This window comes from Apodemus sylvaticus, chromosome 2 (assembly GCF_947179515.1).
Source record: "Apodemus sylvaticus chromosome 2, mApoSyl1.1, whole genome shotgun sequence".
NCBI lineage: Eukaryota > Metazoa > Chordata > Mammalia > Rodentia > Muridae > Apodemus > Apodemus sylvaticus.
In genome coordinates this window covers 98,130,246-98,144,489 of record NC_067473.1, presented here as the reverse complement: position 1 = coordinate 98,144,489, position 14,244 = coordinate 98,130,246, and the positions used below count along the sequence as shown (strand labels likewise).

At 37.9% G+C, this 14,244-nt stretch overlaps 1 gene segment (V, D, J or C); it reads left to right on the top strand.

Moving 5' to 3' along the window:
- The first annotated feature begins 2,946 nt into the window (after nt 1-2,946).
- LOC127678007 (Ig kappa chain V region Mem5-like) lies at nt 2,947-4,209 on the top strand. The segment is given in 2 exon segments: nt 2,947-3,001; nt 3,773-4,209. Coding segments are annotated over 2 exon segments (492 nt in total).
- Nucleotides 4,210-14,244: the final 10,035 nt, after the last annotated feature.

Sequence of the window (14,244 nt, the reverse complement as noted above, 5' to 3'; positions counted from 1 at the left end):
TATGTCTGTCTGTCTGTATATCTGTCTGTATGTGTATGCATGCATGTATGCTTGTGTATATATACCACAATGTGTGATTAAGTGGAATTATAAATGGCTAGGTTTCATCATGTGAATGCTTGGAATGAATCAAACCTGAGTCTTTTACAAGAGAAGCAAGTGCTTTTAACTACTGAGTTGAGTCTCCAACCCCAAACCATTTTTAAAAAAAGTATTTCTCTTTTTTCATTTTCTCCATTCCTTCTTTCCTCTCTGTCTCTCTGTCTCTCTCTCTGTCTCTCTCTCTGTCTCTGTCTCTGTCTCTCTCTCTCTCTCTCTCTCTCTCTCTGTGTGTGTGTGTGTGTGAGTGTGTGTGTGTGTGTGTGTGTGTGTCAGTCTCTCTCTCCTGTCATTGAATTATTGAATTTCTTATAGGAAGTTGACTTCCAAATGTTATATGATACTTCCAACTTTTACTATGTGGTAATGCAGGTGAAGTCAATGTTTGAGGGAACAAACAGGGATCCTGCACTCAATGTTCAAAGAACCTCAGATGCCCTCCCTAGGCAGTGGCTAGGCCAACAGGTAACTAGGCAGACATTTCTTATCAACAGACTCTGGGCACCAAAGTTCACAGCCAACTGAACACATTTTGGATGGGCTAAGTAGACTGATGCTGTACAGAGAGAGAGGTCACAGCCTTGTGCCATCCACCCCTCCTCTTGCTGTGCTCTCCTCTTGCTAGACTCACTGCTGTGATACAGCTGCCTGTGCAGAAGTTTGTGCCTTTTATAATGGAAACTTGCAAACATTTCCCAATGCACAATTATTTCAAGATACTTTATTTTCAAAATGGGTCACAACATGAGCTTTTGGCCCATTCTGTCAGTGTCCAAGTTGCAAATACTTGTTCAGCAGCTGAGGAGCACACGTTAGTAACATGTCTGAAAAGTTAATAAAAATTCATATAAAATAAATATTCTTTTCCCCAGGAAAACAGCAAGTATGACCCCCATCTCACCTTCCATACTGCATTGGTGAAAATCCTACTCTTACAAAGACAATACAAACTAGCAGTAGTTAGGTTAAATGGTCCCCCCAAATGCCTTAGTTCAAGCTAAACTTGCAGGTAAGAGTTACAAGAATGACAGCTACATATCGACACTAAACACAGGCTGCAGGGTGATGGTCCATCCTGCTCTCCTGGTCACAAGACATGGGCAGAGTGCTAACATCCTGCTCCTCCACTTTCAGTGGGAAGCCATGCGTCTGGATCTGCTTCATGAATTGCTACTTTGGCTGTGATGTTTGGCCTCTGGAACCCATTGAAAGAAGAAGCAATAGCAACAGTGTATACACTCATGTTCTCAAACAGCATCCAATCACCCATATGCATTTCAGGCAGGTTACAGTGCTGCTCAATGATCTAATCAAGGCCATCTCATGTTGGTCCCCAGATGCTGGATGAGTAATACTTCTCATCTGGCTTGAGTCTTTTCTGCAGCAAGGCCTTCACATATGCATGATCATAAAGAATGGAGTTCTCCCTCCAGAGTCTGATAGGAAGTACTTGTCCAGAGCTTGACTGACAACACTGGTGATCTCTTCAAATTTAAGGTTTGCATCTTCAGATTCAGGAAAGTCACCGCTAGTAACAAGCAGATACATACTGAAAGCAGCTTCTGTTCCCATGTCAAATACACAGTGGGCATCTGACACTGCTTGCATGAAGATTTTAACATTTAACTCTTTTGCTCATTCCAAGAGAAGTCTGCTGGTTTTGAGTGTGGCACCAAACTTGTCACTGAACTGGCAAACTGCTTTGGAATCATCAGTGGCAATCAGCAAAACCCAGTTTGCCTTTGGATGTGCTCTGGTGACTTTCATCAATTCAATTTCACTGTCAAAAGTCAACATCTGGATTTTGTTACTGGCAGAATTCCTGATTGGAGATACTTGGTTACAAGGAATTATATAGAAAATCCTCTCTGGATGCACCCCAAGCCCCTGAACTAACTGTATTTCAGTCTTGCTCACGCAGTCCAATCCTGTTCCAAAAGCAGCTCGGGTGTTCACTATGGCTCTGCTGTTGTTACTCTTTACTGTGAGTAAAAAATGAGTAATGTGGGGAAGAGCTTTAGCCACCTCAGATGCTTCTTTAGAATGGCTCACTGGTTTGCAACATAGAAAGCATCCTTATTATCAGAGGAAGAGACTTCATTTATTTATTTATTTTTGTCCAGAATGTTCTTAGCAGTAAATAATGCCTTCATCGAAAATATGTCAGTCAAACTCTTCCTTAGTAAAGCTGCTCATGATTCTCAGAACTTTCCACAGCTTTTCTAGCTCAAAGTTCCAAAGTCCTTCCACAAACCTCCCCAAAACATTTTCAGGTTGTCACAGGAATACCCCACTATGCTGGTACCAATTTGTCTTAGTCAGGGTTTCTATTCCTGCACAAACATCATGACCAAGAAGCAAGTTGGGGAGGAAAGGGTTTATTGAGCTTACACTTCCACATTGCAGTTCATCACTAAAGGAAGTCAGGACTGGAACTCAAGCAGGTCAGGAAGCAGGAGCTGATGCAGAGGCCATGGAAGGATGTTTCTTACTGGCTTGCTTCCCCTGGCTTGCTCAACCTGTTCTCTTATAGAACCCAAGAGCACCAGCCCAAAGGTGGAACCACCCACAAGGGGCCCTCACCACTTGATCACTAATTGAGAAAATGCCCCACAGTTGGATCTCATGGAGGCACTTCCCCAACTGAAACTCCTTTCTCTGTGATAACTCCAGCCTGTGTCAAGTAGACACACAAAACTAGCCAGTACAGTGTACCTACAGAAATCCTAGAGCTGGAATTAGATTATAACCAACTCCTCACTAGGCCAACTTACCCAAGAACTTTAAATGCTGTCTCTTTGTATCTTTGGAAACACTCACAGCACAGGGACACACCTGGATGGACCCATGGAGATGCTGCTGCTGAACCCACTGGAATGCCTGCTGCAAACACTGACAAGAGGTAGCACTGAGTGAGTCCTGTGGTGGTGGCTACATGGACTGACCTTCACAATTCTATTACCTCCACACCTCAATATTCCTTCTGTTCTCCATCCGTCTCTTTATCCCCTCCTCTTCCCTTTTCACTTTATTCTTTCTTTTTTCTACGTCCCCTGTTTATTTTATTGTTGTTGTACAGGATTGTTTCCTCAGGATTGAATCAAAGGTAGTTGTAGTATTATTTCTGTAAAACTCATTTGTTGATTTTTAATGGAAGCGTGTCATGAGTGCATCTACATATTTGTGGTTTCAGAGCTTTAAATTGGTCCTTCATCTTCTGTGTTGACTTTATTCCCTGTGATCACCTCCTGTCTTTGATAATACTTTTTGGCTGTTGATTTGACCTGAATGCTCTCACACAGCTGTGTCCAGCCAATTTAATTTACATTATTTGATCACTGCTTTGCATAGATCCCTAGAGTCCAGCCCAGCTCCCCATGATTTATAAACTAGGCCTTTGCAGTGTGATCTGAAATGCCTCAGAACACTATGGACATCAAGATGGAGTCACAGACTCAGGTCTTCATATTTGTGTTGTTTGGTTGTCTGGTGAGACATTTAAAAGTATTATCATATCTTAAAAGTAATTCATTTTTAGAGAAATAGCTATTTTCTATAGGAAGCAAATAGTATGCAGACAATCATATTAGAAAAGACAGTTTGGATTCTAAGATTTGTATTATGAAGTCTCTGTGTGTCTAAGTGTATACTCATTCTCTATTTCTGATTGCAGGTATTGATGGAGACATTGTAATGACCCAGTTTCACAAATCCTTGTCCACATCAGTAGGAGAAAGCATCACCATGAACTGCAAGGCCAGTCATAATGTGAATAGTAATGTAAACTGGTACCAACAGAAGCCAGGGCAGTCTCCTAAAGTGCTTATCTACAAGGCATCCAACCGGTTCACTGGGGTCCCTGATCAATTCACAGGAAGTGGATCTGGAATAGATTTCACGCTGACCATCAGCAGTGTGCAGGCTGAAGACATGGCAGTTTACTACTGTCAGCAGCATAGCAGCTATTTTCCCACAGTGCTTCAGCCTCCTACACAAACCTCCTCTAAGATTCTAACCAGCTGCCTGTACCACACATCCCCAGACCTACACATTTTCCCTTCTTCCTGCAGGTCCTATGCCTACCTGTTGTCAAATTTTGTAGGAAATTAATTAGCAGAACCTTTGACATGGAAAGTCCTTATGGCAAAAATGATGTAAAGACATTTGTATCTTTTTTAATTTCTCCCACTTAGAGTCTGTGTATTATATATGGCAAATTAATTATCCTATATTCTGGAATGAAATGTTCCAATGTGAGTCTCCATGAGCTAAGTTAAGATGCATATTCCCACTGGAAGATACAGAAGAGAACTTGGCTTTTGCTTAGCTCAGCTCTGAGAGGTCTCCCTCATTTTTGTACTCCTGGCAATTTCCCTCAGGTTGTCCTTTTGGTTAACTTTATTTATTTGCATATATAAAGTTGAGTTTCATAAAGCAAATATATAAATTTTTTCATGTATTTTGACAATGTGTTTCCCTTTTTTATTCTTTCTTTGACCACCTTCTCCTCCAACTAACATACTTCCAATCCCTAGTCTTCCACCTATTTCTATGTAACATACACATGTCTGCTTGTGCACATGTGCATACCTGCCCTGGCCTCTGGGGTTTTTTGACAGGGGACCCTAGGAGAGAAGGGCAGAGAAATAGAGACAGGAGGCACAAAGAACGAGGCCAAGACCAATTTTGTTTAAGGCCCCCCAAACTGTATTTTCTTAGGGAATTTATACAGGCAGGGGAAGAAGTACAGCAAGTGGAAATTCCATGTAGCCTGGGCATTCTGCCAAGGTGAATCTCTGGAAGCTGTAAGATATTTTCTTCTTCTGGGAGGACACAGCGACCATCTGACTTCTCCAAGGTCTGTAGCTGAGGAGAAGTCAAAACCTAAGCTTATCTTTAAAATGGACTCTAAACATAAAGTAAGGTCAGTTTGGCTCCTGGCATCTGCTTCCTTTTAATTTAATTTTTGTGTGGCTGGCGAGAAAGCAGACATCTATAGGTCTCGTTGATACACGAGTTGGCATTAACCAAGAGAGTGGAAGGAGTGACCCAATCCCTCTTGTGCGGAACAGAGGATTGTTATTCCCACAACAGAGGATTGTTAGGCGGCTCTTGGTGTCTTTTGGAGAGAAGAGGCAGAGCCTATCTTTGTGGGAGACCCCCACATAATGTAGAGTAGTCTGAGGACCCACACCAACCCCTATGGAAATCAGGGATGCTTCACTGGGGACTCAGAAGCAGACAATTGGGTCCTCCCCCTGCAATGCTTTGCTTTACACCCCTTGCAGATGCCCACACTTGAGCTCACACTGTGCTGAACCAGTGTGCATAGTTCTGAGTTTCTAAGCATCCCCTGTCGGGGCGATGTTATCTCAGGGCTCAGCCAGGGCTCTGTCAGCCAAATCAAGTTGATGATAATGTATTTGTATGGTTGTGAATGCCACGGAGTCAACCTTTTGTCTTATGACTCCTATCAATTGATTTAAAATAAAGGGTCCTAAAATAGCTATCAAAAGCACACAAAGCAAGGACCCAACATGGGGCATCAGGAGGAAAAACATGGAGGATTCCCACCAATCATTGGCAGCTCTAGCAAATTTCTGTCTCTATAGATCCTCACTCAGCTCTTGAAGTTTATGCACCTGTAATTCTATCAGGCCAGATTCATTAACATAATAAAAACATCCTTCCTTAAGAAAAAAGCAGGTTCTACCCTTCTCTGCGGTGAGGTGAGAAGATCTGAGGCAATTCTGCAAGGTAACTTCTGCAAGTGAGGTTATTTGCCTTTGCAGTGAAGCCAGAGATTTAGCAGAAGCCTCTGTATGTAATTGAAATTGTTTAGCTAACTTATTGGTGACTACAATGGAATGTCCCAATAATCCACCTGCCAATCCAGCAGCCACCACAGAGGAGGTCAGGGAAAGGCCCATTACAAAGGACCAAAATAATGCACTTTTCCCTCTTCTGACATGTTCAGAAGACATAAAAAATTCTGCAGGGGTATGAAAAGTTAATTTAGGAAACAAGGTAACAGGGAGGCACAACATGGAGGGATCTATAATTTTTGACAAGTATTTAGTGAGGGTGCCATTGCACCAAATAAAATATCCTCTTGGTGTAAAAATATCAGAAGATGGATACTGAGTAATAGTGCATCTTCCTTTTCCAGAGTCTAAACAACAAAAAGGAAATTTGGGAAATGGCCAACAAAGTTTAACCTCAGGAATAGTAGATGTCTTTATTGATTTTACTGTTTTAGAATTTAATGCAAAAGAAGAGGGGACAGCTACGAAGTGTGGACGGCCCAACATAGCACACAAAAAACATGAGGAGAGGTTTCCCAATCCTGAAACATTGGCCAACATTAGCTGTTCCCTCAAAAGGGAAATCCAAGAAAATGGATGAGTAGCAGGAGAGACAGAGAGCTGGCTATTAAGCTCCCGTTCTGTATTTAAACTATTACAATAGATAGCAGATTGTACTTGAACAAGAGAGCACCAGATATAAATCTTGCTACTAGGCAGACTTATTTTCCTATTCATAAACATGGCTTCTTTTACAGGAGAAGTCCAGCTGCTATACCAAGAGTCCCAAACAACCAAAGTAAATCCTGTGGTTGTCTTAAAGAACTTATCTCGATTATAACAGTGCTGGTTGAGAAAATCTTCTTTGTTCAAAGGAATGGGAAAATGTATGTTGCAGCAACCCCAGGGGCACCCTACATTCTCTTCTATCCAATTGGTAGAAGATGACAAATCACAATGGTCCTAAAGAAAAAAAAGAGCAGGCCACGTTCTACCTAGTCCTCACTTGAAATCTGTAAAATTTAAATATATGTTCTTTTGACACCCTGAAGGGGGGCAATCAGCAGTAGTCAATCTCTCCCCTTTAGTCTGTTTACAATGTGTCCTATTTTCAGCTAAATAAAATTGCCATGCAAGAGGGATGTAGAGTCTGCTGATGTCTGTAGTATCAGCATTAGTAGGAGGCATCCAAGAGTGTTGATGATCATGGCCACTTTCAATGATTATAATCACCATCATTCTTTGTCCCAGCATCAGCATACTCGGGCAGCTTGTATGTTCCTTCAGCATCCTGCAGAAAAAAACGCAAACATGCCCTCTTCCCCACACCAAGAGTGGTCCTTAGCATTAAAATTTAAAAATTTTTGTGATGTATGGAGATATGATTCTCCCCTCTTTTATTTATAAAAATATTGTTGTAAAGTTCTATGGGCCTGTTCCACAATATCTTGTCCTTGAGGATTATAAGGAATCTCAGTAATAATATTATTACTAATTATTACCAATATTAAATTATTAACAAAACATCTCAATGACTGACTGTAATAATTATTTCTCTTAAACTTATTTGAATCATCTAGTATAGAAAACCAACATAGTTTTATTTTTAGTTGCTTCCCCTGTTATAGCAGTTATAATTAGAAAGCTTGAAAAGCTGTTAATCGTCATATGCATATTTTTTTAAATCAGAAATATGAGTTACATCTATTTGTCTTGATTGAAAAAAATCTAGATTAGGTATGAATCCTCAAGGATTAACATTATTATGTGGTACATGAAGAAACTGAGGACACTGAAGGCAAGTTTTTATAATTTGACATATTTTCTAGAAATATCAAATTATTGCCTTAAGCTATTATTATTCTGATGATGTAAAGAATGAGAATATTTGGCTAATTGTTCTTGTGTAAAGTCTATAATATGCCTGATATGTAAATCTGCTCTGGCATTGTCTTCATTAAGAAGTCTGGACAATCTAGTATGAGCTTTTATGCATCCTAAAAGCAAGAAACTGTGTAAGTTTCTTAAATTAAGTTGTATTTGTATAAAATTTGAGAATTAGTAATATTTATAAAAATATAATTTTAAGCAATTGTAAGCCATGATCTATCTATTTTAATTATCAGTCTACAAATTAAAAGCTGATTATTTAACATTTTAAAAACATTGGCTATAGCACATAATTTAGTTATTTGCGAAGCAGGAGAAAAATTTAAGAAAACAAACATGTGATCTAATTATATATGCTTATCTTCCATTAGATGAGCTGTTTATAAATATAGCAAATGTATTTTTTATTGGCTGCATGCATACATTTACAAAAGTATGTATAGAGGCAAATTCTAAAAACTTGTCTTTGGAATAATGATAATCAAATTTGCCTAAAAAGTTTGCTATGCAATAGGCCAAATATTTGTATTTTGCAACAAGCAATATAATTGCTCTTTGGACTAAGGAATAAATATTTCATAAATTTTTTTATAAAATATTTTTATGATTCTATCTTATAATTTTGTAATAACATAGCCACAGATTCATAATAGGGTGTTCAAACTTTACTTGGAAATGAAGAAATATGACTTTATATTAATGGTCCCTTTTTCCAAAGGACTGCTGTGAAACAGCCAACATTGACTTTTTTGTAAAGTTATTTATCCCTCATCAGTTAATTGTCCAGGGGATTGGGATTTGTATTCCCTTTGAGACTACTAAACAGAAATTTAAGTTCTCCTGTGGCAAGCTTAAGGTAAGGTCTTAACAAATTAACATTTTCTCAAAACTTTTGAAAATCATTTAAATCAAATAAACTATCTTTTCTTATTTGAATTTTCTATACCACAATTTTTTAATGATATACCTGATCCACTTGCCTTATATTTTTTTAATTATAAATATGGATGAGTTAAAATATAAATTTATAAATTATGTGATTGAATTGTAAACTGAAACTATCAGAACATAGGCAGTTTAACCATATTTTAAAATTTCTTTTGTAATATTAGATCATGCCCATAATTTTGAACAACAAAATTCAGTTTTAAACAATCTATTTTCTTAAAATTAATATCAAGAGCATTACTTTCACATACAAAGTTTGACTGCCAGTTCTTACTTATGAATGTATGACAGTGTCACTTTTAATGAATCAGTAAAGAGACATTGTTTTAAATTCTTTTATAAGTCTAGTTTCTAGGATAAGAATTACATAAATAATATCTCAATTTAGAAGTATCTTTAGAGACCTGTATTTCTTGGTTGGCTCATGTCACCTGTTCTTTAGAATGTCTCCAACCCTGAGTTATCAATTTTAAGCTAACTTTCTGTTACCAATGTTATAAAATTTTAATCATATCCAATAACTTATAATTCAATACTCTATAACTGAAACATGCAGAACATATTTATGTTCCAAAACCCAGTCAGAAGCAAAAGTAAAATGCCTCTCTCTCTCTCTCTATATATATATATATATATACATAGAGTATATATCATATATATATATATAATAAGTATATATGTATATACATACATATATACTTATTTAAACCAGACAAAAGTGTCTTACATTTTTTTACTGTAATTTCAAAAGAAAAGCACCTTGTCAATAGTTGAGCCCAATAAACACAATCACAGAGGTTTCTCTAGGAAAAAAAAAAACAACCAGCCATCAGCTTCTTACCAAAGATGTTAAAAAATTGTTGGCTTCTTTCAGAATGGCTTGTGTAAATAACCAGCCCCTAGCCGGACTTCTTCAGCTGCATTTGTTTCCCAGCCATAGTGCAGGGTATCTTACCAGTTTTTGCTGTGCAAATTGAGACTGCCTTTTAACAATTCAAACTAAATCAATGGGTAGACAGCCAGAAGAAACAATTTCTCATGCTTAGAATCTGTATTTTTAACATGACAAATTAATTATCCAATATTCTGGAATGAAAAGTTCCGATGTGAGTTTCCATCAGCTAAATCAAGGGCCTGTCAGGCTATATTCCCACTGGAAGATACAGAAGAGTACTTGTATTTTGCTTAGCTCAGCTCTGAGGTCTCCCTCACTTCTGTAATTTTGGCATTTTCCCTCAAGTTGTCCTTTTGGTTAACTTCATTTATTTGCATATATAAAGTTGAGTTTCATAAAGGAATTATATCAAAAGTATTTCATGTATTTTGACATCATCATTCCCCTTGTTTCTTCTTTCTGTCACTATCATCCCCTCCAACTAGCATACTTATAATCCCTAGTCTTCCACCTATTTCTTTGTGACATTCACATGTGCCCACTCAGATGAGCGTGCATGTGTGTGTGTGTGCATCCTTGTTATTTGTTTTTCAGAGAAGGTATCATGGCCTGCTAAACTGGTAAGTGGATGTTCATCTCACAAAATTCCACCTACCTCTTTATAAGCACTGTGATCAATAGTATGGGCCATCATACCCAGACTTGGGTACCATTGTGAAACACAGAGATAGAGCATGTTCACAAATAGTTGTTTGAGAACTACAAGTATCGTATAATAATTCGCATGTAAATAACCTGGACATTTCCCAATATTCTCATAATACTGGAGTATTTATCTTCAGCTGTCTGGATAGAGTGATTGATAGACATTTTCTGATGCAGGAGTTTTGGAAGACTTGCTTACCCTGTGGTCGGCAGAGAAAGGCATTTGTCTTTTCTGTGCCCATTTGCTCTTTCTACATATCATTCTGTCTGCAGATAAAGTTTGGGCATTTTCTTTGCCCAGTGGTTAGCTAGACACAAATTGATGCAACTCCATGTGGAAGTCTTTGTATGTTTATTACCTTCCAAGTAAAATGGAATGCTGCCATGTCTCAATGTCAAAAATATTTAAATTAATGAAAATATTTTTAAATGTCATATTGTATGAGTCTCTGAAGTTTTTGAATACAATCTGTCCATTCATAACATATATGAACAAGCAAACATTGCCTGTCTCCAACTACCTACTAATTATACAAACCAGAATATATACAAACTAATATCTGAAATGACAATGAGATTCATTGACTGAGTATTAACTTGCATTACTTAATTTTCCTTATCACATTATAATAGCAGCTTTAAAAACACTTGGACTAAACCTTGTATTTTTAAATGAGTTGCACAGCTTTAATACCCATACAAGAGTAGAAACATACATATAACAAAGTTAGTCTTAAATTTTGTATTAAAATACAAACATTTACACCAGTTAAGTCTTAAACCTGTTTCAACATATAAAATTACGCATCAATATAACAAAATATAACCTCAATTTTGCATCAGATTATAAAGATTTCTACCAATGTAAGCTTATGGTTGTAAGATTTTTTTGGTTTATGAATAGATTCAATAATCTAATTGTATTCATCTATTTTCTTAATAATCTTTCTATATTCCCCATTTTTCTTTTCAGCTCCCTTTCCCTTACCTAAGGAAAGAAGAAAGATAAAAAGGTGAAGCAAAGAGAAAATACATCTCCGAATCTCATTTCTGCTTCATTTCCAGACCTTAATTAATTGTAAATCACACCCTAAAATAAAAACATATCTGTAATTCATAAAATGACCAAAACCAGCCACCCCAACTGGGATGACAGTCTTGTTATAATTGTTCCCTGTTGATTTTGGGGTGCAGATTTCCTACTTCTGTGCCCCCCAAATTAGAAAAATGCTTAAGTCAAAAGAAAGCTTGCTGTCATCAATTGTTCAGACTCTATATGTTAACTATGTGAAGTCTTTACTAGATAAACTGAAAGTCTGGATAAACTGAGGTCATATGGGATTAGCAGTCCTGGGATTTGCAATCTTTACTGAAGACGTTCTGGAAGCAAGTCTCTGGGAAAAGCATCAGTTTGAAACGGGACTGACCTAGAACAGCAAAGACCTAGAACAGCAGGTCTTTGCATCTCAGGATCCATGAGTGTGAATTCTGTCAGAGCTGCCATCCTGGTCTCCCATTTTGCAATAAATAAACCTTAAAAATAGTACATAGTTTTGTAAAAACATTTATATGAAATGTGCTGGGTCCAGAGATCAATTAAAGATGATTTTCTTCTCTTTGTTGGAGCAAATGAAAGACATCTGTATTTCTCATAAGCTGGTTTGGATTATCTGGCAGAGTGTAATATTATTTTTATCTATTAAATCTACTCTTTAAATGAGTTGTATGAAAAGTTTTGAGAATTTTGTAGTTAACAAGATCTATTGGTTATGTAAAACACATTATTTTTTGTATCTTTTCTTAAGCAGCTGGATCAGCACATGCCTGACCTATCTTGTGAATATTCCCATTCTTCCTCTCTTTATCTGTAGCCAAGATCTTTAGGGAGTCTTCCCAAATTAAATCTTATTTGCAATAACTCCACTTTCTCTCTGGAAGGGACCAGCTAGGAGCACACAGGGCATAAGATCAGTGGAACAGCTGGGACAGAAGTCTTCCCGCCATCATTTGTACCAGGGAACTGGGAAACTCCACAGCCTTCTGGGCATAGCCTGCCAGGAGAGAGATATCTCCCAGCAGTGCTTTCACTTTGAGCTGAGAGGAGTAAAGACACAGGATTTCAGGCCCACAGGAGGAATAAACTCTAGCCAGAGAAAACAATACCAATTACCACCAGAGATAACCATATGGCAAAAGGCAAGCACAAGAACCCTAACAGCAAAAACCAAGACCACATGGCAACATCAGAACCTTATTCACCCACCACAGCAAGTCACGGATTCTCCAACACACCAGAAATGCAAGAGTCAGATTTAAAATCTTATCTCATGATGCTGATAGAGTGCTTCAAGTAGGACTTAAATAACTCCCTTAAAGAAATCCAAGAGAACATCGGTCAACAAGTAAAAGCCCTTAAAGAGAAAACACAAAAAATTCTTAAAGAAATACAGAAGATCATGGGTCAATAGGCAGAAGCCCTTACAGAAGAAACACCAAAATCCCTTAAAGAATTACTGGAAAACACAAACAATCAAGTGAAGGAACTGAACAAAACCATCCAGGATCTAAAATTGGAAGTAGAAATTACAAGAAGAAATCACAAGTGAGACATCTCTGGAGATAGAAAACCTTGGAATGAAATCACGAGTCATAGATGCAAGCATCAACAAAAGAATATAAGAGACAGTAGAAAGAACCTCAGGTGCTAAAGATACGATAGAAAATCAAGAATTGACAAATGGGACCTCATAAAACTACAAAGTTTCTGTAAGGCAAAGGACACAGTCAAAAGGACAAAACGTCAACCAACAGACTGGGAAAGAATCTTCACCAACCCCAAATCCGACAGAGGGCTAATATCTAATATATACAAAGAACTCAAGAAAGTAGAACCCAGAGATCCAAATAACCCCATTAAAAAGTGGGGTACGGAGCTAAACAAAGAATTTTCACATGAAGAACTTCGGGGAGCTGAGAAACACCTTAAGAAATGTTCAACATCATTAATCATTAGGGAAATGCAAATCAAAACAACCCTGAGATTTCACCTCACACCAGTCAGAATGCCTAAGTTCAAAAACTCAGGAGACAGCAGGTGTTGGCAAGGATGTGGAGAAAGAGGAACACTCCTCCACTGCTGGTGAGATTGCAAGATGGTGCAACCACTTTGGAAATCAGTCTGGCGGTTCCTCAGAAAACTGGGTATGTCACTTCCTGAGGACCCTGTTATACCACTACTGGGCATATATCCAGAGGATTCTTCAGCATGCAGTAAGGACACATGCTCAACTATGTTCATAGCAGCCCTATTTGTAGTAGCCAGAAGCTGGAAAGAACCTAGATGTCCTTCAACGGGGGAATGGATAAAAAAATGTGGTATATTTACATAATGGAGCACTATTCAGCCATTAGAAACAATGAATTCATGAAATTTTTAGACAAATGGATGGAGCTGGAGAACATCATACTAAGTGAGGTAACCCCATCTCAAAAGATCAATCATGGTATGCACTCACTGATAAGTGGATATTAGCCTAGAAACTTTGAATACCCAGGACATAATCCACAAATTAAATGATGTCCAAAAAGAATGGAGGAGTGGCCCTGGTTCTGGAAAGACTCAGTGCAAGAGTATAGGGGAATTCCAGAACAGGGAAGTGGGAAGGGGTAGATGGAAGAATAGGGGGGCGGAAGAGGGCTTATGGGACTTGCAGGGAGTGGGAACCCAGAAAAGGGGAAATCATTTGCAATGTAAATTAAAAAAATAAATAAAAATAAAAATGAAAAAACAAAAACAAAAACAACAACAACAAAAAAAAAACAGTCAAAGAAAATGCAAAATGCAAAAAGCTCCAGATCCAAAACATCCAGGAACTCTAGGACACAATGAGAAGACCAAACCTA